Below are 24569 nucleotides of genomic sequence, written 5' to 3' on the forward strand. Positions count from 1 at the left end.
CATGCCCGGCCCTCTTAACGTGCATTACTTAATATAATTTACCATTACTCCTGAACTATAAATGTTAGAAACATGATACTTTGTGCTAACCTCTATTAAATATTTAGGGTGTGATATCTGGTGTCTCAGGTTCCAAAATATGTCTAATTTTATACAGCCTATCTGTACTTTCAGCATAATGATTACTGTCACTGTAGTGAAGAAAGGAAAGAATATGAAGGAAGCGTATTCGGAACATTGTTTTAGAAAATATCGGGGTATGAAAAACAGGGTCTTTGGTCCAGTACATTTTTATATCAGAATTTTGGAATAATCGGTTTCCACGATTGCATGAATGAATTCTTCGTGAAAGGCCGGGGCGCCGCGCCTATCACTTGACTCGCGTATAGATTGGTCTGCTCACACACATACTGATAAAATTCATCATTCATGAAAATACTCACTTAACTCAAAATATCCTGCTCATTTTCTGTTTGAACATTTATACCTGAATTCTCTCTAAACGATGGAACAGGTGGTCAATAACTAGGATGATATGTATCAGGCACTTCACTTTCCTTTATAGGCCTATTGGATTCGGAAATCGGAATTTCCTCGTCACTCTCACTTTCACTATCTGAGTCTATTTCAGGAATAAGTTCATCACCAATATCTAATAATTAATCTTCTGTAAGAATCTTTCTTTTATAAGCCATTATACTACACTCGGTAAGAACGACAAGCACTGCATTGGAATCTCAAGTACGCGCAAGGAAGTGCCGAGATATTCCCGCTAAAACTGCTAAGATAAACATGAGCACACTCATCGCGAGAGTTATCTCAACAAGGTCAACCAACTTCCTGCTACAACCAGCAACGCTGACTAAGGTGTAAGAATGCATAGATGACGAATATAAACAGCATTGCTTCGCGTGGAACATTAAACGTCTTACGCCGTCCACGGCCTGCAGCATAGGAGCAAGCTTAAACGTCTTACGCCGTCCACGGTCCGCAATGAGCTAATGAGTACAGAGGCCATCTTCAGAACAAGTAATAATACCATATCAGTAAAAATCATATTGCCTCAACTACCACATCATAGGATATAAACTTCATGTTTTGATCCATATTGAATTGTGATCACAATAATAACAAAAATTATTCTGAAATGGTCCACCTTTTCAGTACTATATTACATAATGTTTACATTGCATTTTTTAGTCGAGGAACTAGTTTCAGCCTTGGCTGGCCATCATCAGGCATAATACAGTTCTGTACAAACACATCTAATAACTGAAACGAATGTACAAACAAATGACATTTAGAGGTATTAAAGGCATCTAGAGATCCTGAAATGAACAATATGCAAAACATGTAAATATAAAATGGAATTAAAATAGGGCTCTTAATGATATCTAAAATCCTTGGATGTATTGCATCGTGTTAAAAACAGGTTTCATTAATGCTTCTCGTTAAAAAATTTCTTGAGTAACTGTCTTGAAAACACTGAAAGGTTCCGCTATTGAAAGTCGTCAAATGGTTGAGTCAAGGACGGCACACGAAAATGTGTCTGAATAGTTGGTGCATTCTTAGGTTACAGCTGGTAGAGAAGCAACATTCACAATTCAACACGGTGTCCATGAAATTAACCAAAATAATTCTAATATCTTGTAATAATAAATAAATGATAATCAAAAGTTAATGAACTAAAGGAAGAGAGAGTGCTAATCAAGTAGCATAGGTTATATGAGACTTACCTTTCGTTGCAACATGTGATGCGTGGCCTACTGTTGTGTGCCTCATACTAATGGGGAGGAGTTGAGATTGGATCGTAAGACTCAAAGGAAAACCTGGGAAGGGAGAGGGCGGGGAAGGAAGATTAAGGTGGGGCTGAAGGGTGTGGGCAAAACAACAGCTGCTGAGGAAGGATGCTGTGAATGTTGTGAAAAAAATTAATTATGATTTTTGGGTTTGGCGTTTCTATAAATGGGAATTAGAAGGTCAAACAAGATATTTGGCTTTTCTGAAATGTGATTAAGATTATAATTTGGGTTAAAATACTGATCTATATGTATGAAACAGCTTTCTATAATGTTAATGGGGTCCTTTGTCGATGATTTTGAGAATAGTCATATCATGTTTTATGTCTGTGAATTTGTAATTAGTCATCCATATGCTGTCTCACAGCCGAAAACCTATTGTACTTCAGGACATTAACGTGTTCTAAGTATCTTATATTAAAGCTTCTTCCAGTCTGCCCAGCGTGGTATGAACCACAACTTTTACAATTAATCCTGTACACTCCTGATTTTGAAAAACTATTGAATAGGAATAGTCAACAGATGACATAGGCTTCCCTTTCAAACATTTTAAAGCTGGATGGTGACGTTACAATTATAATAGGCACATTTCTTTGCGAGTTATCAGTCAAGTTTATTGACCATGCACGTTTGCAGAATATTATGGTTCACATTTTCTGGGTTTTTTTCCTGATTTTTTGGCAAAATAGTTAAGAAAACTAATCACAAGCGATGAGATAGTTAATTAAAATGGTAGTGAAGTGTCATAATTGTCTCTTAGCGACTGTGAAGGTCGGTCTCCCTAGATTTCTTCCGGCAGTGGTAGTGAATGCAAGAGTGCACATGTGCCCAGTGCTGGCTGAACTGAGTAATTTTGGTCTGGCCCATCAACTAGGATTCCATTATTCAGCGGGGGACTATATTACCATCACATTTTGATCAAGATACTGATCCATTGGAGTATTTTTATATTTTCTTTGATGATGAGATTTTTGAGATAATTAGGCTACATATGAATTGTAGTCAGAGAAAGACAAATAAGAAGAAAGCAACACCCCGGACTAAAAGGGCAATAACTGCATAATGGTCTCCCCAAGTGTTTCAGGAATGAAAGCATTTATTGGTGTGGTGATTAGGATTCTTCTTATTATTGTTATTATTTGGCCGGCCTGAGTGGCTCAGATGGTTGAAGCACTGGCCTTCTGACCCCAACTTGGCAGGTTCGATCCTGGCTCAGTCCAGTGGTATTTGAAGGTGCTCAAATATGCCAGCCTCGTGTCGATAAATTTACTGGCACGTAAAAGAACTCCTGCAGGACAAAATTCTGGCACCTCGGCGTCTACAAAAAGCGAAAAGTAGTTAGTGGGAGGTAAAGCCATTAACATTATTATTATTATTATTATTATTATTATTATTATTATTATTATTATTATTATTATTATTATTACTTGTTGTATTTAGTCATTTAACTTTGATTTCAATAATAAACTTACAATAACAATTTTGCAAATATTACACTAGTAAAATTGTTCAGTGGCACTTGTGCAGTTTTTGCAGTAATAAATATTTGCAAAATGATTAAACACTTCTGGAGCACATCAGTGCTGAAATTCAGCAAACCCCGATATATATGTTGTTTTTATACATGAATGCATAATTTAGGATAGTCTTGGCAGTATTGACATCAAATTATTTTTTTCCAAAGTTCACCCTTCACTTCAGCCGTAAAACATCGCCACCTGCGAAGGGTTAAAATGACACAAAATATGTATCTTAACTTCAGCCAGAAAATAACTACCACCGTAAAAATTAATATACAACGCAGAAGGCCTCTACGTTCGCCATTTTAATATACGATATGGGTGGGTTCAGCGCCCGAAATAGTGACATCACCATCGGGCCCGTCCACCCCCTCCAAGCCTCTCCCCTCATGGTCGAGCCTAGGAGTAATGTCGACCCCCTCTCTATTTGCCCATGGTGGCACCAGGCTGAACTGGAAGCCACAAGAATGATTAACCTGGAGTCTTCTATCTCACAAGGTTTCTGGATGTATCCAACCTCCAGACTGTTCTGGAATGGCTGGCCCATTTATATAAATCAGGTGAGACCTGTGAGTTGGGTTCAGTGTGAGTGAGTCAAGCTTAGTCGGTGAGCTGAGTACAGTCAGTCTGAGTGAGTGTGAGTTGACAGCGTGTAGAGAGTGTTCTACCCGTGGAACAGGGTATTCATTCTGTGTATTGGTCTCTTGGGCCAGCTGCTGTGTAGCGAACATCGTATGCTGTTGTAGCATGGAAGAGAACAGTGAGCTGAGGCTCTGCCAGTGTGAATGGGCAGCGTACATCATCCTGAACTGTGAAACTTTTGTGTGCAGGCTGTGATTGTGGACTGTGATAACGGCGAGAGTAACTGTGTGAATGAGTGAGACTGTAAGTGCAAGTGAATGGAGACCGAGTGTGAATGAACAGTGAGAATTGAGAGAGAGTGTGAACTGCATAATTGTGTGATTGTGCTGTGACCTGTAAGTAGTGATCCTGGTTAGCCTGTGTGTGTTAATGTGTAGATTAGTGGTTAGATAATAAATTTTAGAACTTGTAGTTCCCTCCCGGCCCGAAAAGATTACCTTGCCATATGCATTTTAAAAAATTAATCTCCGGAAACAAGGCCGGATATCGGAGGGTTGGGAAATAAGAAAGACAGATGGGAGAGGTTGTACCGTATATCTTTTTGAAGAAGAAAAAGTGGGTCATGTAACTCAGTACTCCGTTAAAATTTACTATTTTTCATTAGATGGAATGAAGCATGTTTCCACATTTAATAAATTCTGCGAAGTACAGTTCGTCACGTGTATTTTTGCATAAATTTTTTCAAGACTACAGGATATTTCTGGTTATTTCATTATTCATTATGGTACCTAACGTATAGCCTACTGCCACTTCTTTTGTAATCTTAGCCTCAGTTAATTACAAATAGGCTACAGAAGACATTCTTACCTGCATAGTAAGCCAATGCTTCCCTTTAGTTTAATTAGTTCCCATTGTATTAAAAGCTAGTTCTAGGTTGTAGAATAATATTCTCCCCAAAATAACTTGTATAGGCAGGAGAGAGCAGCCTAAAATTGTGAGAACCTCTGCCGTAGCTTTCTATTTTTCAGCTGCAGAATGTGCATGCTTTGTTTGGAGCAGATCTGATAACACACATGTTGATTTATGACAAAATGTTTGGGACCTACATCCGAGCTAGTATTGTTCCTCTGGCTGTAAAACAAGAGGTACCATCCAGAAAGACATTGAAGCACATCCATTATGTGTACACCAGTCTGCCTCTTGTATACTGCAGTCCATGCAAGGTTTCCTCCAAGCTACTGAAAGCTTTAGCGAGCTGTGTATAGAACATTCTTGCTATCTGGAAGGCCAGGAGTAACCAAATGGCAAGATGGTTGATCCATAGTAATAATAATATTAGTTCTATATCTCACTAATTACTCTTTTTATGGTTTTCAAATGACGAATTTAAGAAAAAGTATGAGGACTCCTCGAGTTCAAGCGCACCCCTCCAGGCAGCGCTAGAGTGGGCAAGCTCCACAGTACTGATCAGCTGGTCTTAGGAATGATGCCAGAGGAAAAGTATTTCTCCATAACTGATAAGTATATACACTTTATTTTTTAAAAATAATTACAATTAAAATATCACGGCAGGGTACAAGGGGTACGTGGAAATAGGAGTTATGGCCTTCATCACATGTTGCGGTAAGCACAGGTTACCGGAGTGTACAAATACAGATAAATAGCACATAACTCCCAGCATATTAAAACAAACACCCATGAACTATCTATTTACCAACTCAATTTGTCGGTTACTGGACTTTCGAAAGCTTGCGTGAAGATTTGGCGGATATTCAAGATTGTAAATCTCACCAGATTTCCTTCATTCTGAAGAAAGATCAGCACTTTAGATAATGATAAACAAGTCTGGGAATTATATCCATAACATGTTGAAAACAACAGCCAGCTCCTGAAGGATCAACTGAAATTTTTTCTATGAATTCGAAACAATCAAAAAATATTTTGCCCCACATCGATATTGAATGCAGTTTTCCATTAATTACTACACTCAACAATAAACTCTCTAATATGAATTTATTGCTCTACCTCACTCCATTAGAAGATTTCACCTGGCATTTCTTAAGTATGGTGTCGATTATTATATTTTCTTTTTTGCTAAGGTGTTTGTTTTCCCTAGAATTAAATGCCTGTGTATTTCTAACCTGCTTCTCCAGCAAACTAATTCTTGATTTTGCTGAGTAGAGACGAATTTAATTTCGATTAGCATGTTTTAGGCACCTTTTGAGAGATAATGTTGTATTTTCGGCATCAGAAAGTACACTAGAATGACCCAAATTTTGATCAACATAAGAATGACCTTTTAATTCCCCATTCGCTGCTGCACTCCCGTCTTCAATCTTCTTTCTTCTTTTCCCGATGGTATCTAGGTTCTTTTTCCTGTTGAGAGTTTCACGGGACGTAATCTCATTTGAAAGGTATTTCGACAAATTAGGGAAAATGTGAGGCACTGCTCCTGGACGTATTTTCCATCTCACACGAGAGATATCCACTTTTTTACCGTTGACTATAAAATTATCTGATTTTACGCGTTAACTCTGTATCCTTCCGTTGAATAGCTTTGGCCCATTTTTCAAATTGATTTCTATCCTTATGTGGAAAAAAATAACGCGTATCATCAACCACTCTACCATAGCCTGACTTACAGCCAGGCACAAAACAGTACGGCATGTTGAACTGTCAGATTAATAGGCCACGTAAGATACATGCTTGAAGCACACAACACACAATGAAGTGAGTTCAAGAAATGAAAGCAAAGAAAATTTAACTTATTCGCTGAAGTAGGCTATCTCGCACAGTAACATCTCCCGCACTTTTCTATACCTGGCTTGCCGGAACTATTGGAGCACGTGTCGGATATAATCGCTTGCAGTGGCGGGACCACAAACTACCCTGCTATAATGGCTGAGTCCTGACACTTGGTCTTATATTCGTCATGGTTTCCAGTCACACCAAGGTACCAGAAATTTGTTCCACAGGAGTTCTTTTATGCCGCAGTAAATTTACTGACACGAGATTGGTGTATTTGTACCCATTCCAAATACTACTTGACTGAGCCGGAATCGGTCCTGCTATTGTAGAGTCAGAAGGCCAGCACTCTGCTGTCTGAGCAACTAATTCTAGCTACAGTCCATAGGACATAAAATCAACAACATTATTATTCTCTTCTGCATGCCTTTGGAAATGTTTTGATTAAGTTTCATGTTCATTCAACTGCTAATTTTCCACATAGAGACATCTAAGTAGGGAAAGTTTAATTATAACCACCCATCATATTGATAAATTAAGGATTGTAACTAAACTCTTTAGTCCCTTTTGAGTCTGCATTTGTATTTTGTGTGCAATGTTATGTGTCCTCATTATTTATTTGTCTTTAATATATTTCATTCAACTATTATTTTTGAAAATTTGTCATACATTAATTTGACTATGATCTGCTTTCATCTGTCTCTGGCAGTTAAGTATATCAAGATTGAATTAATAACAAAGTACAGTGGAACCTCCATTATCAGTTCCCGGAAACAACGTTTTCCCGGATTATTCATTAAAATCTCACGATTATTATCTCACGAACATTATCTCACGAAAGGACGGCTACGACACACCTGTGGATCTTTGCGTTAACATCTCGGCACTGCGATAATTAGTGAAGTACTGGAAAAGCGATTGGTGGCGAACTTGCATAAGAGACCACCTTTGCATTGCATTCGGCTGGTATTGTTTAGACCGAGCTCGATAGCTGCAGTCACTTAAATGTGGCCAGTATCCAGTATTAGGGAGATAGTAGGTTCAAACCCCACTGTCGGCAGCCCTGAAGATGGTTTTCCGTGGTTTCCCATTTTCACACCAGGCAAATGCTGAGGCTATACCTTAATTAAGGCCACGGCCGCTTCCTTCCCAATCCTAGCCCTTCCCCGTCCCATCGTCGCCATAAGACCTATCTGTGTCGGTGCGACGTAAAGCAACTAGCAAAAAAAAAAAAGTATTGTTTAGGGAATGCTCGGAAATCATAAAGCTAAGAGTGCCCACAACAGTTGGAGGGAGCAGCGCATTTCGACTGCTCTACTTGAAGTCGGAACGAGTTTCGTCGTACTTGTAAAACATCTACTTTATGTCCAGGGTTAGATGTTTATATTTTTCGTTTTTCGATTGTATCACCGAACATGTTTTCGGCACTCCTCTCTGGGCACTGTATAGTCACTTGGCTGTCAGACAGGAATCGAAATTGCTCCTTAACACGAACCTAGTATTTTAATATTATCGGATACGACTAACTTATATTCTCGAGACCAGAACAGATGTTGCACCATACAGATAAAGCCATGGGAGGTCTTGAGATTGCTTATTATTGTTTTGGCCCTAATATAAGACGGGGAATTTTACGTTTTTGTGTTAAAACCGCAGTTGTTTTATTTACGCAATGTAACATTTAAAAAGTTTGTGCCATTTCACACTTGTGTTGGGTTGTGCAGTGAGCGCATATTCCAGCTGAGCTCAAGGTCATAAATAACAGAAATTTCTGGAGTTTCGATGATATTTTTTCTCTTTCAATTTTCTTCTGATTAGTGACGGGCAGAATTGAATATAATGGATTCAAGAACTTTTGAGAATCGATATTTACATTTGAAACCACATTCTCGAGTTCAACATAACCTTTAAAAGTCAATGTAGGCCTAATTTACATGGTAAATCATTTCCATAAATGTACTATGAACTGTATTCAGGTGACCCAATTACAGTGGAATATAAAGAAATAAAAAAATAAAAGAAGGGATTTCACCATCATGTTGGGAGCTTGTGTACCTAATGTGCTGTATTTCATTAGATTAGAGAATTTAAAAACTACTTGTGGTCGATTGTTGTTTACTTGGCATTATTAAATTTTTCGATGAGTTTGGCTGATCAGATTTGCTGATATGAAATATGTTTTCGCTGGAAACTGATGAAGTTTCCCCGGTAAAAATTAATGTAAAATACCGGTATCGAGATTTTTATCTCACATAATTAATGTTTGAAGCCGGTCCCACGGTTTAGCTTGCCTGCGTCTCACCCGTAGGCCCTAGATTCAATTCCCGTGCAGGACAGACATTTTTACCTCGATATGAGGGCTGGTTCCAGGTCCATTCATCCTATGTGATTAATTTAGGAGCTATCTAATGGTGAGATAGCAACCCCGATCTAGATAGCCAGGAGTAACGGCCGAGAGGATCCGTCTCGCTGAACATGCGTCACCTCGTAATCTGCGGGCCTTCAGGCTTAGCTGCGGTCACTTAGTAGGCTAAGGCCCATTAGAGCTGTAATTTGGTTTGGTTTATGAGTGTTTGCAAGATTATGACTATACATATTTAATTTTTGTGATGTTTAGCCAAATTGTTGATGGTTTTAATTCGTTCCCGCATTTTCCATTTTCCCATGTTGTACTACGTGGGTTTTTTTTTTTTTTTTTGTGGTCCCTCTGAAAACAAAGAACAAAGATACATTCAATGAAAATTGTCAATTTTTTAAAACCTTTACAGACTCGTTCGGCTTTCACTGAGGTAGAAGCGCATGCTGTTAGGATGGCTGCTGAAATGGGTGCTGAGTTATGGTGTGTTTCATCTCGGACTGGTGAAGGTGTATTACAACTCTTCTGCAGAATAGCTGCTCTTGCATTTGACAGCTCTGTCATGCAGGATCAGTCGAGAAAAGAAGCTGTCACCGTTGGCTCAGATCTAGTCAGTAAGTATTGTATAAGCTTATGATACTAATTAAGAGGAATAAGAAAATGAAGCTTCAAGTGGAGATTAAAAGCAAATCTATATGATGGCTTAGATGAAGAGAAAAAGGTTATAATACTTGAAAACTTTTGAGTTTTATGGGATGTTGACTTACAAGGGGGCATTCCCTACTCGTCACCACTGATTTCACTCAAATTTATAGATCATGCAGGGCGTGGCTAGAAATGAAAGTCCGAAGTGGGAACTCTAGATGGCCAAGTATATAGAAAATAAAAATAAAAATGTTGACGCGGCTCTCGCACCATATAAGCCACTTACGTTAGTGCACACACCGAGCAGTTGTTAGCGTAACGGTAAGAGCTCGGACTGGTAAGTCAATGGTCGTGGGTTCAACTCCCCGTGTGGAGACTGGTTTTTTCTGTCAACTTTTATGTTATTCATTTTCCAATTACACAAAGAGGTGAATATTTCGTTTTATTTATTTACTTATTTATTTATATGTAAAAGGCATAGAAAAAGTAAAAATTGGGATTTCATTGTCAGACTATTTTTCTACCTGCGCCAAGAGCAACCTTCACTTACCAGGTGGAAACGAATCTTACAGCAAAACAACTATTCACGTTTATGGCACATTCCCCAAGGAGGGGAGATAGCCAATAAAGGAGAAAAATGAAGAATTTCTGTTTGAACATGTCGGGAAAGTTCATAACTCCAAATTTTCTACAATTGTGCACTCTTTTTTTTCTTTTTGCTAGTGGCTTTACATCGCACCGACACAGATAGGACTTTTCACGATGGTGGAATAGGAAAGGCCTAGGAGTTGGAAGGAAGCAGCTGTGGCCTTAATTAAGGTACAGACCCAGCATTTGTCTGGTGTGAAATGGAAAACCGCGGAAAACCATCTTCAGGGGATTCGAACCCACTATCTCCCGGATGCAAGCTCACAGCTGCGTGCTCCTAACCGCACGGCCAACTCGCCCGGTCATTAAAAAATGACGTCCTATTTGCCTTTTTTATAAATGAATAATATAAAAATTGAAAAATTGTTCTCCGCACGGGGAGTCGAACCCACGACCATCGAATTACTAGTCCGAGCTCTTACCACTACGCCAACTACCGCTCGGCATGGGCATGAACATAAGTGGCTTATATGGTGCGAGAGCCGCGTCAACATTTTTATTTTCTATACGCTTGGTCATCTAGAGTTCCCACTTTGGATACTTTTATTTCTAGCCAAGCCCTGCATGCTCTATAAATTTGAGCAAAATCGGTGGTGACGAGTAGGGAATGCCCCCTTGTTAGTTCATATGGGTAATACCTGAAATTGCTTCGATTCCAAGATTGCAACATAATTATCCTGAAGCCTGCATCCCAAAACTCTATGTATTACTTAGGAATCATTTTCTATATGTTGTGACAATGAAGGCTGAAAGAGAGGGGGGGGTTGGAAGGCAACAATGTTGGCGCAGCTGCAAGTGAAATAACAGCCCCAGCGAATTGTTGAAGCTTACAATAAGGAAGCCCCTTAAAAGAAACTGGAAGCTGGTTAACAACCAAAAAGGCGCCCAGAATGATTTAGAAGTAGCAACTGATTTGTCTGGCTCCATGGCTAAATGGTTAGCATGCTGACCTTTGGTTGAAGAGATCCCGGGTTTGATTCCCGGCCAGGTCAGGGATTTTAACCTTAATTGGTTATTTTCTCTCTCTCTCTCAGAGGGAAAAACAAGGAAGAAATAAGACAGCATTCATAATTTTAAAAAAGAAGTAAAAATTTTTTTTTTTTAAATCTGCAAGTGACCTATATACCACTCGAGTCAGTCGCAAATGAATGTGAAGGAGCTATGAGACAGTCATGAATCAGTGCCTCTGCAAGAAGTAAGACGGTCTTGATTACTTAAAGTGTGACGAGTTGCAAAATGAACTGCTCTAGGAACGATTCTGCGCTGCAAGAGGCCATGTGGGAGAGCAGGAGTTCGATGCACCAGAGGACTGTGTGTCCGACCACATTTATGAGTACAAACTTTGTAAAGCCGTAAACTTGAAAGTAACTAAATAGTAGCTTAATAAATTTAGTTGACAGTAAAAACATGCTACCTCTCTGAGTAGCGATTTCAGTTTTAAGGACCCTGATAACCTGCCACAATATTTAATAGCTGTACTTCAATTACACAGTTGGTACCTTTTATATTTTGAATATTAAAGTAGTAGTTCAGCCTATCAGTAATTGTCCTCATTAACCGTCATACATTCGCGCACAAGGTAGTTGCCAAAACACTTGCCATTTGTATCCATTGGTGGTAACTTACTAGCTAGTTGAAAGATACAGGGCACCAGGAAATATTCTCTGCAGCGCAACATGCTGCTGCGCGAGGTGGCATGACCAATTAAGTTGGCAGCACGGCTGCTGCCGCTTGTATCAAAACAAAACAAATAAACAACAAACAGTAAACTTTGTACTAACCACATCAATTCATAACAGATGCTGGAAGTGTTGTTCTTGTGTTCGAAGACAGACTTCAACATGTCTACACATATTGTCGAAGACTTTCACTAATGTGTCTTGTGTAATGAACTGCACATAATTAATGATATTCACTTTAAGTTCATCAATACTTTTTCGTCTGTTAAAACCGTAGGCCTGCCTGTTCCCAGTACATCGTGAACTGAGCAGATCACAAGAAATTTACTTATCAAATACCGAACGGTATCCCGGTTTGGACACTTTGAATTAGGAGACCGCGCCTGAAATTTTAGTTTTACATTTTCTGTAAAGCTATCGCCTTTGCGAAAAGCATATTTCACCAAAAAGGATCTCTCTCCAGTAGTAAACAGTACCGCTTGTATCCTGTTGCACTGTTCCAATAATCTATCTAAATGCTCACTCAATGCAGTACGCACTGACGATTTTGACAGCCCACAGCTCACATGTGGCCTTCCCTGTACTGCTATCCTGTTAACCCTGGCCTCGCAGCGAGCAAGCGAGGATGACACCGTGCTGCCAACTAAACTGCTGATGCTCCCTCACGCAGCAGCAGGTAGGCAGTGCAGAGAACATTTCCTGGCGCCCATTATATACGGCTCACAGACTGTAGCACAGATAGCTACAGTACCTTTAAAAGCTTTTAATTCATGCTTTACACAACAGATATTCAAGTTTATTTAATTTGCTTTTGATGATGTGTTGATTTGTTTAGTTTTTGTCGCACCAGGCCGATTAGCTCAGACGGTAGATTGCTGACATTCTGAGCTCAAGTTTGTGTGTTCAATTTTGGCTCAGTCCAATGATATTCGGAGGTACTCAAATACAATAGCCTTGTGTCGGTAGATTTACTGACAAGTAAAAATACTCCTGCAGGACGAGCTTCAGGAACCTCAGCGTCTCTAAAAACCATGAAAGTAGAAAGTGGGATATAAAACCATTATTATTATTATTATTATTATTATTATTATTATTATTATTATTATTATTATTATTATTATTATTATTATTATTATTTTCTTTTGTTGTTTTCCAGTGCAGTTAATTGTTCCTTAATTTCAGATGTTTGTTATTGTATATTTTTTTGCTTATTTTCCATGGCTGGGCCAAATTCAAAACTAGATAATACAGAAGTATAAGATTTTTTAGATACGTTAAGCAGTAAAGTGATGTAATTGTCTTAAGCAACTCTGTTTACACTGAGTGCAATGACAATGCTTCGAAATTAGGTCTACAGCTCCTCATGCTATATCTGATAGTGAAGAAAATGATATGGGTGATGAGGACTGCAGGGAAATTGTCACCTGAGGAACCTCGTTGTGAAAGAATCAAAAAAAGTATGACTCTATTTCTTGTAAAGTCGGTGATGATGATAATGGCATGTGGCCTCCGAAGAGGCTTGGTGCAGGTCTTTAGAGTTGACGCTGTATGGGCGGCCTGCACGTCTTTGAGGATGAAGCCCTACATATGATGAATTCTAATTATGAAGTTGGCACACACACTCAGTCCCCAAGCCATCGGAATCAACCAATGAAGGTTAAAACCCTGTCCCGGTTAGGAATCGAACCCAGGACACTCTGGACCAAAGGCCAGCATGCTAACCATTCAGCCATGGAGTCAGACGTAAAGCAGGAGTACCTACTCCTCTGAAGATCTAAACTAGAATTGCTACCTCAGGAATTAAAGGTTTTCTGGCATGCGCGCTAAACATGGTGAATGAAATGGCATGTGGCTTTTAGTGCTGGGAGTATCCGAGGTAGGTAATAAGGAAATCGACTGTTGCATCGCAGCTGGAGTACAGAACCTTCTCAAGCCACCCCATGGTTAAGAAAAATTCTCACCAAGCATTGGTTTTCTCTCTCTTGTGGTTCCTTCATCTTACATACAGTGGGAGATAGCCAGGTCGCGGAGAAGTAGATTATGATGATGAGACACTGAATTTTAAAAGGAAGATAACTAATTTAAAAAGGACATAGAAAGAGAAACATGTTGTTGATTTAAAGGACCTAAAGGGATAAGAGAATAAGATGGTTTGGGCACATAAAGCAAATGAGTGATGAAAGGTGATGGAAACGCAAATGCAGGGAAGGAGAGGCCATGGATGACCACGATTGAGATGGAAGAACACAATCCAACGCAGTATTATAGAAAGAAACCTGGACTGGGACACCGCGTTGGAGGAGGAGTGGTTGAAAGACCGAAGAAAGTGGAGAGGAACCATATTTGCCCATACCCGGCTACTGCTGGATAAAGGAAAATGATGATGATGATGATGAATAAATTATGTACTGTTAATTACAGGTTCATAAATATATATACAGCACATGTTTCATGACATAACCTCACAAATGTTAAAGAGTTACTTGGAAGTATGCCATTTTATGTTCCTAGGAAGTCTGATAGGTTCAAGAATTTATTTTACATTAAGAAATGCCACACAGAAGCCCATAAGATTTCTCCTCTTAATGAAATTCTGAAACTTTATAATAAATTAAATACATATAATTTGGATATATTTTTCATGAATCAAATCAACTTTGAATTGGTATGTGATACTTTCCTATAATACATATACTGTTGAATATTATCTCCGTTTTCTGTACATGTCTAATTTCATTTCTTATAGTTGTTCTTTTATTTCTCTTCTATTTGAATCCACAGTTTTTAAATGACCTATAAATTACACACTTTATTTCTTTTTTTAGAATATTATTTTGCATAACGTGTCATGTTTATTTCGTACTCATTTTAAGACTATGACTGTATAATTTAACTGTATAACTGAATGTGTTACTTTGTGTTAGGCACCACTGTCAAATAATTATTAATGTACTAACTGTGTATTTTTATTGTATTACCAACTTTGTATTGTTTGTGTAGTTCATGGTATTCTTTGTATTGTCCTTTTTTTTCTGTTAATGTTTAGTAATGTAACTATTAATTGTATTGTACTGTATATTGTCAACATGTAATTGGGCGAAAGCCTGTTATGATCATCATTCAATAAATAAGTAAATAAATATATAATACGATCGTATTGTCTGTACATATGATGTAAATAATACTAAATGGATGTAAACACTTCGTAGCCATACCTCACAAGTCATAATAATAATCATAATCGTAAAATAATTATTATAATAATAATAATTTAAGCTCAATATTTGCATTATTTACCCATGGGTTACAGAATATTGTTTTCAAGTTATATCAGTTTATTACACTTGCGTCATCCATAACAAATGTAAGGGCGATTATGCAGTTATCTACTATTCATAACAATGTAAGGAGGATTTTGTAGTTATCTACTATTCATAGCAAAGTAAGGAGAATTTTGTAGTTATCTGCTATCCATAACAAATGTAAGGAGGATTATGTAGTTATCTGCTATCCATAACAAATGTAAGGAGGATTATGTAGTTATCTTCTATCCATAACAAATGTAAGGAGGATTGTGGAGTAATCATTTTTAATAACATTTTTCTTTTAATTGATTTCAGCTCTGAATAAACGTCCAAATCTTCCTGTGAAGTCTCGACAGAAATGTTCAAGCTGCAATACTTAAAATACCAAACTAAACCACTGGAGTGTTGTTTACAAGATTAGAGAAAGAAGCAGGCTATATGTACACGTGTATTGTCCACTTTGACATTTTTTAAAATCAGCATCACTGGGAATTGTCCACCATGAAATTCTCCTTTTTTAATGAGTATTCATCTTTTTTCTAACTAGATGGACTCAGGATATCTTATTCGTAAGTTAGAAGTAATAGACATTAAAGAAGCTGGAATGATCGCTGGTAAAACAGGTGGGAACAATGGCAGGAGAGTAGTCAGAATGAGGAGATATAGGCTAAGTTAGAAATGAACACGATGGATGAAACAGTACGCATAAACAGGTTGTGGTGGTGGGGTCATGTGAGGCAAATGGAGAAGGATAGGTCATATAGGAGAGTAATGGACGTGGTCATGGAGGGTAAGAGACGTAGAGGGTGACTAAGAGACGATGATTAGACTCGGTTTTTAATGATTAAAAGATAAGAGGCATGGAACTAAACGATGGCACAGATAGAGTAATGTGGTGGGATTTAGTTAATTAACAGTGACAACAGCCTATGATGTTTGCGATTTTTCCATTAATATTATGTTAGTTTGCCTGTAATACCATAATTATCATGTTTCCTGGTGTAACATTTTCATGAAGTTTTTATGACATTGTGACTTCCCCTTTCGGAGAACAATCATTGAACGAGAAATGCAACCATGCAAGCTAAGGGCGCCAATCTTTAAGTTGATGACTTAAAGATAAAAATTTATAATCAAGCTTGGACGGACTCTTATCACAGGGGTGGGGTGAAAGTGCACTAATCATTAAGCAGGAGAATTAGAAATCAAAAGGCTAATTAAGGCAGATTGATTAAAGTGAACTAGAAAAATACTATTTATTATATTGAATATAAATGACGACGGTTTAACGAGAACTGAATTTAAAATAGAAAATGAATTTAAGAAAAAGTTGAATGACTCTACTTCGCGAAAACTTGCAATATTTTTAACTCGCTTGCTCACCATGTAGTCTTGTTCTGCTGGTCCTTGGAAAGCTTCCATCCTTGTAGCTGGAACATCACCGGTCGTCTTTGAGATCTCTTCATCTGCAGCTAAGTACCATTCCTGCCTTGCAATTGCATCAACCACTAATTGGAAGATGGCTTCGACACTAACACTCCCTATTATGCTCTATCCCATATATTGGAGATGAGCCCTAAGTCATAGTTAGAAAAACCTCCTTGGGTTATGTGGAGAGGATACTCAATTAATAATCCTTCCAACTTTACTGAAAATGTGCCCTGAAGCTTCATTTCTATCTAGTTTAATACTACCTATTGTCTTAGACTGGTACAAACCGGTCTAGTAGCCGAGCTGTACGTACTTCCTGATGAGAGTGGCTATACACCCCTCATTCAGAAATTCCTAAGTACCACGTCGTGGTAATGAAGTAATTAATGTAGAAGTGATAAACTATCACACTAGTCCACTATGGTACAACAACCATAAAACAAGTTCTCAGACCTACAGCGAAATACAAAATCGAAGAATCAAGAAGATTAATAATAACGAATGCAGAATCGAGAAGAATCCCGAAGAATAATGAAACCAAGAGCTCCAACACGCCCTTTTATAACCTTCTCTGGCGCTAATTACAGGTCGCTACACGTGGTCCAATCAGATGACACGTCTCTCCCCACTCCAGATATTAGAATTGATGGGTCTTAACCATGATATCAACTGTTCTTCTATTAGCCATTTCACTCAGTATCCATGGCAACATGACGCTCCTTTGAAAATATAGGCGGTGATCAGTTTGAATTATTCTGGTCGAAATACGGTAGCGGTCGTTACAGCGCTTGAACACGTGCTTGCTTTTCCCAGAATTTGATGTCTAAATTTGTCCTTCCTTCTTCCTCGGTGATGTGGCAAGATAGAGGAAATCTACTGCAAGTTAAATTTTAAACGAATGTCGCAAGAATCTAAGTGAATATTAGGATATTCAGCCCTCGTTTACAAGTCGTAGTTACACAGTAATGAAATGATAGTGAGCAAATGATTAAACATGAATTATAATAAAATTGCATACCAAGATAAATATTATGACGTTAAATTCCTGAATTAATTACACATAATAAAATTAACATAATTACACTGTGATGTCTGGAACGTTACATACGCCCCCATGAGTTCTTAACAAATATCACTTGAGTTGAGAACTCACACTCTTACTCCCACATTGACTTGAAATACCTCTGTTACCTGCCCATTAAGAGCGACATTATTTTCATACAATTAATTATTTCTCACTGTTTCCATGTCTCTCTTAGACTGCTTACCATTGCGAATGTCTGTTATTTCAGTTCATCTTGAGGTTTAGATACCAAATTATGCCCAACACGAGCAACTTTCCATTTTTTTAAAAACAAGATTATCTTTCAGAATATAACATAATATATATATATACAATTCAGATTACAAACTCCCCCGAGTGTCTATTAGTCCTTTTACTCTCCATCTTTCCGACATTTTTTGCTAGATAGCAGTAACACGTTCTCTTCCAATCTTTTACATTAAAACCATGGAAAACAAATGATACAAACAATTTACACCTTAATCACTCTCTCGAATGTTTCAACCTTATCTTGAAGCAGGATGCAATACACTTCACACGAATACACACGCGATTTAAGCTCACGGTAAAATTATTGCAAGTTAGAAATGCACATACGGGAAGATTAATTATTTGCCGTCGTCAGCTTTAATTAGCCTTCGGTAACATCTCAGAAAACAGATAAGATATAAAATTTCATGGCCTCACATACAGAAAACAGATGATCTATTGTCAATGAACGAGCGTAAATCTACCGCTACACACAAACACCTCCCTTGTTTACAAACACAACAAGGAAATACCACCACAATTGAGAGGTAAACTCATTCCGCTCGTAGTCTGACATAACAGGTAGCAACTTCCCCGAGTTACTGACCTATATCTCACAATCCGGTTCAGCCACCTCACACGACAGGTATCTCCGTAAACTACTAATGTTATATGAACCATTCACTACGCTCTCGCATTCAATACACACACGTATTGATCCATCAGACTTAGGCACGACAATTAAGGGATTAACGTATTGACTGTTTGATAATTCAATCACATCGTCTGCTAACATAGCTTGAATTTGATCCTCTACGGCTATGGCATATTTGTGTGGTATCGGATACCGCGGTCCGCTGAATGGAGTCTTATCCAGCACAGAAAAAGAATGCTCGTACAGATGGGTAACACCAGGTTTCTCAGAAAAAATCTCCATGTGTTCACATAACACTTCAAATAACTTGTCCTTCTGGACTTCATGTAACTGATTTCTACTTACGGCTTCTTTCAAGCCACATATTTTATCCTCATTAATCCACAACTGGCACAACTTCAGGCCCTCATTAGCCTCTTCATTAACTTTAGAAACCTCTCTCATTCTCCACACTGTACTAACTTCCGTTTTCCTCTGAATTTCTTCCTCAAACTTGACCTTGATATCCTCATTATTCCACCTCAAATTTAGCACTAAATCATTGTAATTTAACTGAGCCAATTTTAACGTTAACCAGTCAGATCCCAAGATAAGATCAAATATCAAATGCGGAATTACCAAACATATCTGAACGCTAATAAAATTATTAATACAGATCGGAACAGCTACTTGTTTACAAATTTGCTTAGACCTCTTTCCAACAGCCGTAATGATGAAAGTAGACATTCCTCCAACTGAATACCCTGTTTCACTAATGACTCATACCACTGAGAACTAATACATGAGATTTGGCTACCCGAATCAATCAAAACTTTAACCCACGCCCCCCAAACTTTCAATTTAACAACAGGATTGACTACTTTATTACTTGAATCTCCATTATTCTGCTCGGGTTCATACAACAAATCGTCTCTAACATCTAGGTCATATGGTAACACTTTCATGACAAGACACTTCGCTACCTTCGTACTAGGCTGGAATTCTGACCTAACATTACAGCCTCTAGTTAGTTTAAAGGTTCCCTTTGTGTATTGACGTTGGACTCATTAGTACATTGCTCTGGCCCCCGTTGGGAATTTCCTGTCCTATGTTCAGGTGCTCCGCTCCTACTGTTATGCTGAGGTCTGAACTGATTGCGAGCTTCGTGATTCTGTGTTCTTCCGTTATGTCTCATTCCGTTGTGATGACTAAAGCTCTGTATATTCTCCGTTCTACTCCTAAGGTTACCTAAAGCATCAAAACTGCCTAGTAGGTTCTCCATCTCCTGAATAGTACCAACTCTTTGCATGCAGGCCGCTTCTCTCACCCTGTCCGGAAAATGTCTCAAAAGTAGTCTTACTACATCAGACCCCTCGGTTATACCATCTAAGTTCTGACAAATCATGACATGGGCCAGGAAGTACTCGGTCATAGTGACTCCCTCATGCTGTTTGTACCTCCCAAATACCACCCTTTCTCTCTCCCGAGCTTGTATCGCTTCATTCCAGAATTTCTCTCTAAACTTATTTCTGAATTCTTTCAGGTTCGTCATCGTTTGCCTATATACCATGAACCAAGACCGAGTTTCTCCTACAAAAGCATGGTCAATATTTTCCATAACGTCTTCCCAGTCCATAGACCCTTCCTCTAGACGCTTTTCAAACCGTTTTTCTATCATCTTAAGGAAATCTAGCGGGTTCGTTTGTTTCCCATTAAATTTAGGTAGTTCAATTTCCCTAATGTAGCTATTTCCTAGGCATTGCTTTCCCGTGAAAACCTGTTTATCCTTTGCCACCTGTTTTAACTGATTTTCTGCTTTCTCCATCCGGCATTCTACATCTTTGTCTCTCCTATCAATTTCGCTCTCCAAATTAACCTGCTTCTCTTTCAATGTCCTAATTTCAATCTTATTCTCTTCAGCTATCGCAAACCTTTCTTCACTTGCCCGGGTCTCATCTTCTATTCTAAGCTTTACTGTGTCAATCTCTTGTTGGACGTGGTCTTTGAATACCCGTATTTCCCCTTTTTGAGTCTCAACTCTCTTATCAATACTAGTGACCTGCCTCATTACTTCCTCCCTAGTAGAGTTGTTTTCCTTCCCCATTAACTCCAGGAATTTACTTCTCTGCTCCGCAAACTTTTCTTCTACCTCTTTCCCTTGCCGTTCATATTCACTTTTCTGGTCCTCTAATCGCTTATTAAAATGTTCATTTTTTACCACCAGATCGCGTAACTGCCTACTGTGTTCGTCCATTCTCCGATTCGCTTCCTCCTTATTTTCCCTCATCTCCCTGCTTAATTCAGCTTTAGTTTGCTCTAACTGTTCTTTAAGTTCATATTTAATATTCTCAATTTTAGTGTTAGTTTGTTCTAATTCACTTTTAAGCTCAGATTTAGTTTGTTCTACATCTTTTTTAATTTGTTCCAATTCATTTTTTATTTCAGATTTACTGTCCTCTATCTTACTTAACATTAACTGCATCATTCCCATTAACTGATCATTATTATTACTTTCATTGTTAGTGTTTACTTCCGCTTCGCCCCCCATCCTACTATCATCTGACTCCATACTGACTTCTTTCTGCTTGCCTTCACTCTCCATACTACTTACACTTCTATCTTCAATTTCCTCTACTAGACTACACAACTCTTCCTCTGAACTCAATACGTTATTGCCTTTTATCGCCCGTCCACTGCGCAACATCCTCTCCTCTTTCGTCTGATCAGCCATGACCCTCCCCACAATCAAACACTTCTAATGCAACGTGGATATCCAAATTTTGCCCATAATACGAATTCTGATATCGTTACTGTCATTAACTGCTCCGTACTTAATTATTTTCTCGCCCTACGTTGGAGCGGCATTTATGTGACTTCCCCTTTCGGAGAACAATCATTGAACGAGAAATGCAACCATGCAAGCTAAGGGCGCCAATCTTTAAGTTGATGACTTAAAGATAAAAATTTATAATCAAGCTTGGACGGACTCTTATCACAGGGGTGGGGTGAAAGTGCACTAATCATTAAGCAGGAGAATTAGAAATCAAAAGGCTAATTAAGGCAGATTGATTAAAGTGAACTAGAAAAATACTATTTATTATATTGAATATAAATGACGACGGTTTAACGAGAACTGAATTTAAAATAGAAAATGAATTTAACAAAAAGTTGAATGACTCTACTTCGCGAAAACTTGCAATATTTTTAACTCGCTTGCTCACCATGTAGTCTTGTTCTGCTGGTCCTTGGAAAGCTTCCATCCTTGTAGCTGGAACATCACCGGTCGTCTTTGAGATCTCTTCATCTGCAGCTAAGTACCATTCCTGCCTTGCAATTGCATCAACCACTAATTGGAAGATGGCTTCGACACTAACACTCCCTATTATGCTCTATCCCATATATTGGAGATGAGCCCTAAGTCATAGTTAGAAAAACCTCCTTGGGTTATGTGGAGAGGATACTCAATTAATAATCCTTCCAACTTTACTGAAAATGTGCCCTGAAGCTTCATTTCTATCTAGTTTAATACTACCTATTGTCTTAGACTGGTACAAACCGGTCTAGTAGCCGAGCTGTACGTACTTCCTGATGAGAGTGGCTATACACCCCTCATTCAGAAATTCCTAAGTACCACGTCGTGGTAATGAAGTAATTAATGTAGAAGTGATAAACTATCACACTAGTCCACTATGGTACAACAACCATAAGACAAGTTCTCAGACCTACAGCGAAATACAAGATCGAAGAATCAAGAAGATTAATAATAACGAATGCAGAATCGAGAAGAATCCCGAAGAATAATGAAACCAAGAGCTCCAACATGCCCTTTTATAACCTTCTCTGGCGCTAATTACAGGTCGCTACACGTGGTCCAATCAGATGACACGTCTCTCCCCACTCCAGATATTAGAGTTGATGGGTCTTAACCATGATATCAACTGTTCTTCTATTAGCCCTTTCACTCAGTATCCATGGCAACATGACGCTCCTTTGAAAATATAGGCGGTGATCAGTTTGAATTATTCTGGTCGAAATACGGTAGCGGTCGTTACAGCGCTTGAACACGTGCTTGCTTTTCCCAGAATTTGATGTCTAAATTTGTCCTTCCTTCTTCCTCGGTGATGTGGCAAGATAGAGGAAATCTACTGCAAGTTAAATTTTAAACGAATGTCGCAAGAATCTAAGTGAATATTAGGATATTCAGCCCTCGTTTACAAGTCGTAGTTACACAGTAATGAAATGATAGTGAGCAAATGATTAAACATGAATTATAATAAAATTGCATACCAAGATAAATATTATGACGTTAAATTCCTGAATTAATTACACATAATAAAATTAACATAATTACACTGTGACGTCTGGAACGTTACAACATGATTTACAACATGCTTCATGCAGGTTACCAGGCAGTTTCATCATTACGTTGGCAGTCTTTCTATTTTAACCCGTTGGCCACTTCTGCAGTGGTCTATACAAATGGCTAATTTACCATAAAAGAAAGGGTAGCATTTTAGGTTTATTTGTTTTTCCAAGATGATGATTGTTTTTGTAATTTATGATGTCAATGGTTGGTTGTGTTACAATTTGTGTGTGTATTTTTACTTAATGTTTTTGTCATGCTCTTGGTATCCTGCCTCCTGTGTCTGGATTCTCTCTGCTTCTAAAGTTGCCAACATATTCAGCTTAAAAGCAGAAGAGCAGCTGGACAGAAGAGAGAAGACAGGCAGCCGGAGAAAGAATGCAACACTTTTGGGCTGCAAAAAAGGCTTTCAGAAATGCCTTATAGTTACTTGACGTGGTCTCTAATGGCCCTGAACGAGAAGAAGATAAAAAGAAAGAAGATAGTGATATTCTTTGAACCATTATGCTCCAGACAATTATGCAAAGCACAGCGAATTGTAATACAACAGGCAGGGAATGTGAACTCATAATATTTTTGTCTCATTTCAATATATTGGTAGTCTTATCCCATGGACATACCTGATATAAAGGGATATTGCCATTTAACTGTTGATGAAATGCAGTGTATTACATGGTGGTGACATCTTGAATTAGAAAATGCTTTCAATAGCAAAAGTATAGAAAGTGATGCAACAGAAAGTATTTGGAAAACATATGATAGAATATGTGCAAGGAAAGTACAAATATTGTTGCAGCAGTGTCCACACACATACGGGGAGCACGGATTGGGTTTGGAATGAAACTAGACTATGACAAGGAAGATGGGGGTTTTTTCTTTCCAATTTGTTCTACGCCACACTGACACAGATAGCTCTTATGGTGACGAAGGGGTAGGAAAGGCTTAGGAGTGGGAAGGAAGCGACAGTGGCCTTCATTAAGGCACAGCCACAGCATTTGCCTGGTGTGAAAAGGGGAAACCACAGAAAGCCATCTTCAGGGCTGCTGACAGTGGGGTTCAAACCCACTATCTCCCGAATGTAAGCTGACAGCTATGTGACCCAAACCACAAAGTCACTCGCTCGGTCGACAAGGAAGTGTAATTTCACCATTGATATTCATAATGGTTTTGGATGAAATTGTGAAGGAGACAACGGTAAAATATGGGGACAGTAAGCTGATGGTGATACTGTTTTCAGATGATATTGTGGTGGGCGAAGCAGGCAGGGAGAAAGTACAAGGGCACGTTGATATGTTGAGCGAGATTATTGAAAATTACGGAATGAACGTCAGCATGGAAAAGAGTAAGACAGTGGTGTTGTCTAGAGGTGAAAGGGAAAGGAATTATAAAAATAATTGAAATTGTGGAGAACTTCAAGTACTTGAGAAGCAAACTGAGGCAGGGTGCAGGGCGGGTCACGGAGACAGGCAAATGCATTCTACCAGAGTGTGAGAGACGTGGTGTGGAGGAAGGAAGTATCAATGAAGTGTAAAGAGGTGATGTATAAGATG

General features: G+C 38.5%; 1 protein-coding gene across 1 annotated transcript in view; it reads left to right on the forward strand.

Moving 5' to 3' along the window:
- Positions 1-15674, forward strand: part of RabX5 (RAS oncogene family member RabX5) — a 73082-nt gene extending 57408 nt beyond the window's left edge. The window contains exons 6-7 of the mRNA XM_067150938.2: positions 9415-9616; positions 15595-15674. Coding sequence (XP_067007039.1) covers positions 9415-9616; positions 15595-15659 — 267 coding nt within the window. The 3' untranslated portion in view covers positions 15660-15674. The remainder of the gene's footprint in view (positions 1-9414; positions 9617-15594) is intronic.
- The last annotated feature ends 8895 nt before the right edge of the window (positions 15675-24569 follow it).

Source organism: Anabrus simplex, chromosome 7, assembly GCF_040414725.1.
Source record: "Anabrus simplex isolate iqAnaSimp1 chromosome 7, ASM4041472v1, whole genome shotgun sequence".
Taxonomy (NCBI): domain Eukaryota; kingdom Metazoa; phylum Arthropoda; class Insecta; order Orthoptera; family Tettigoniidae; genus Anabrus; species Anabrus simplex.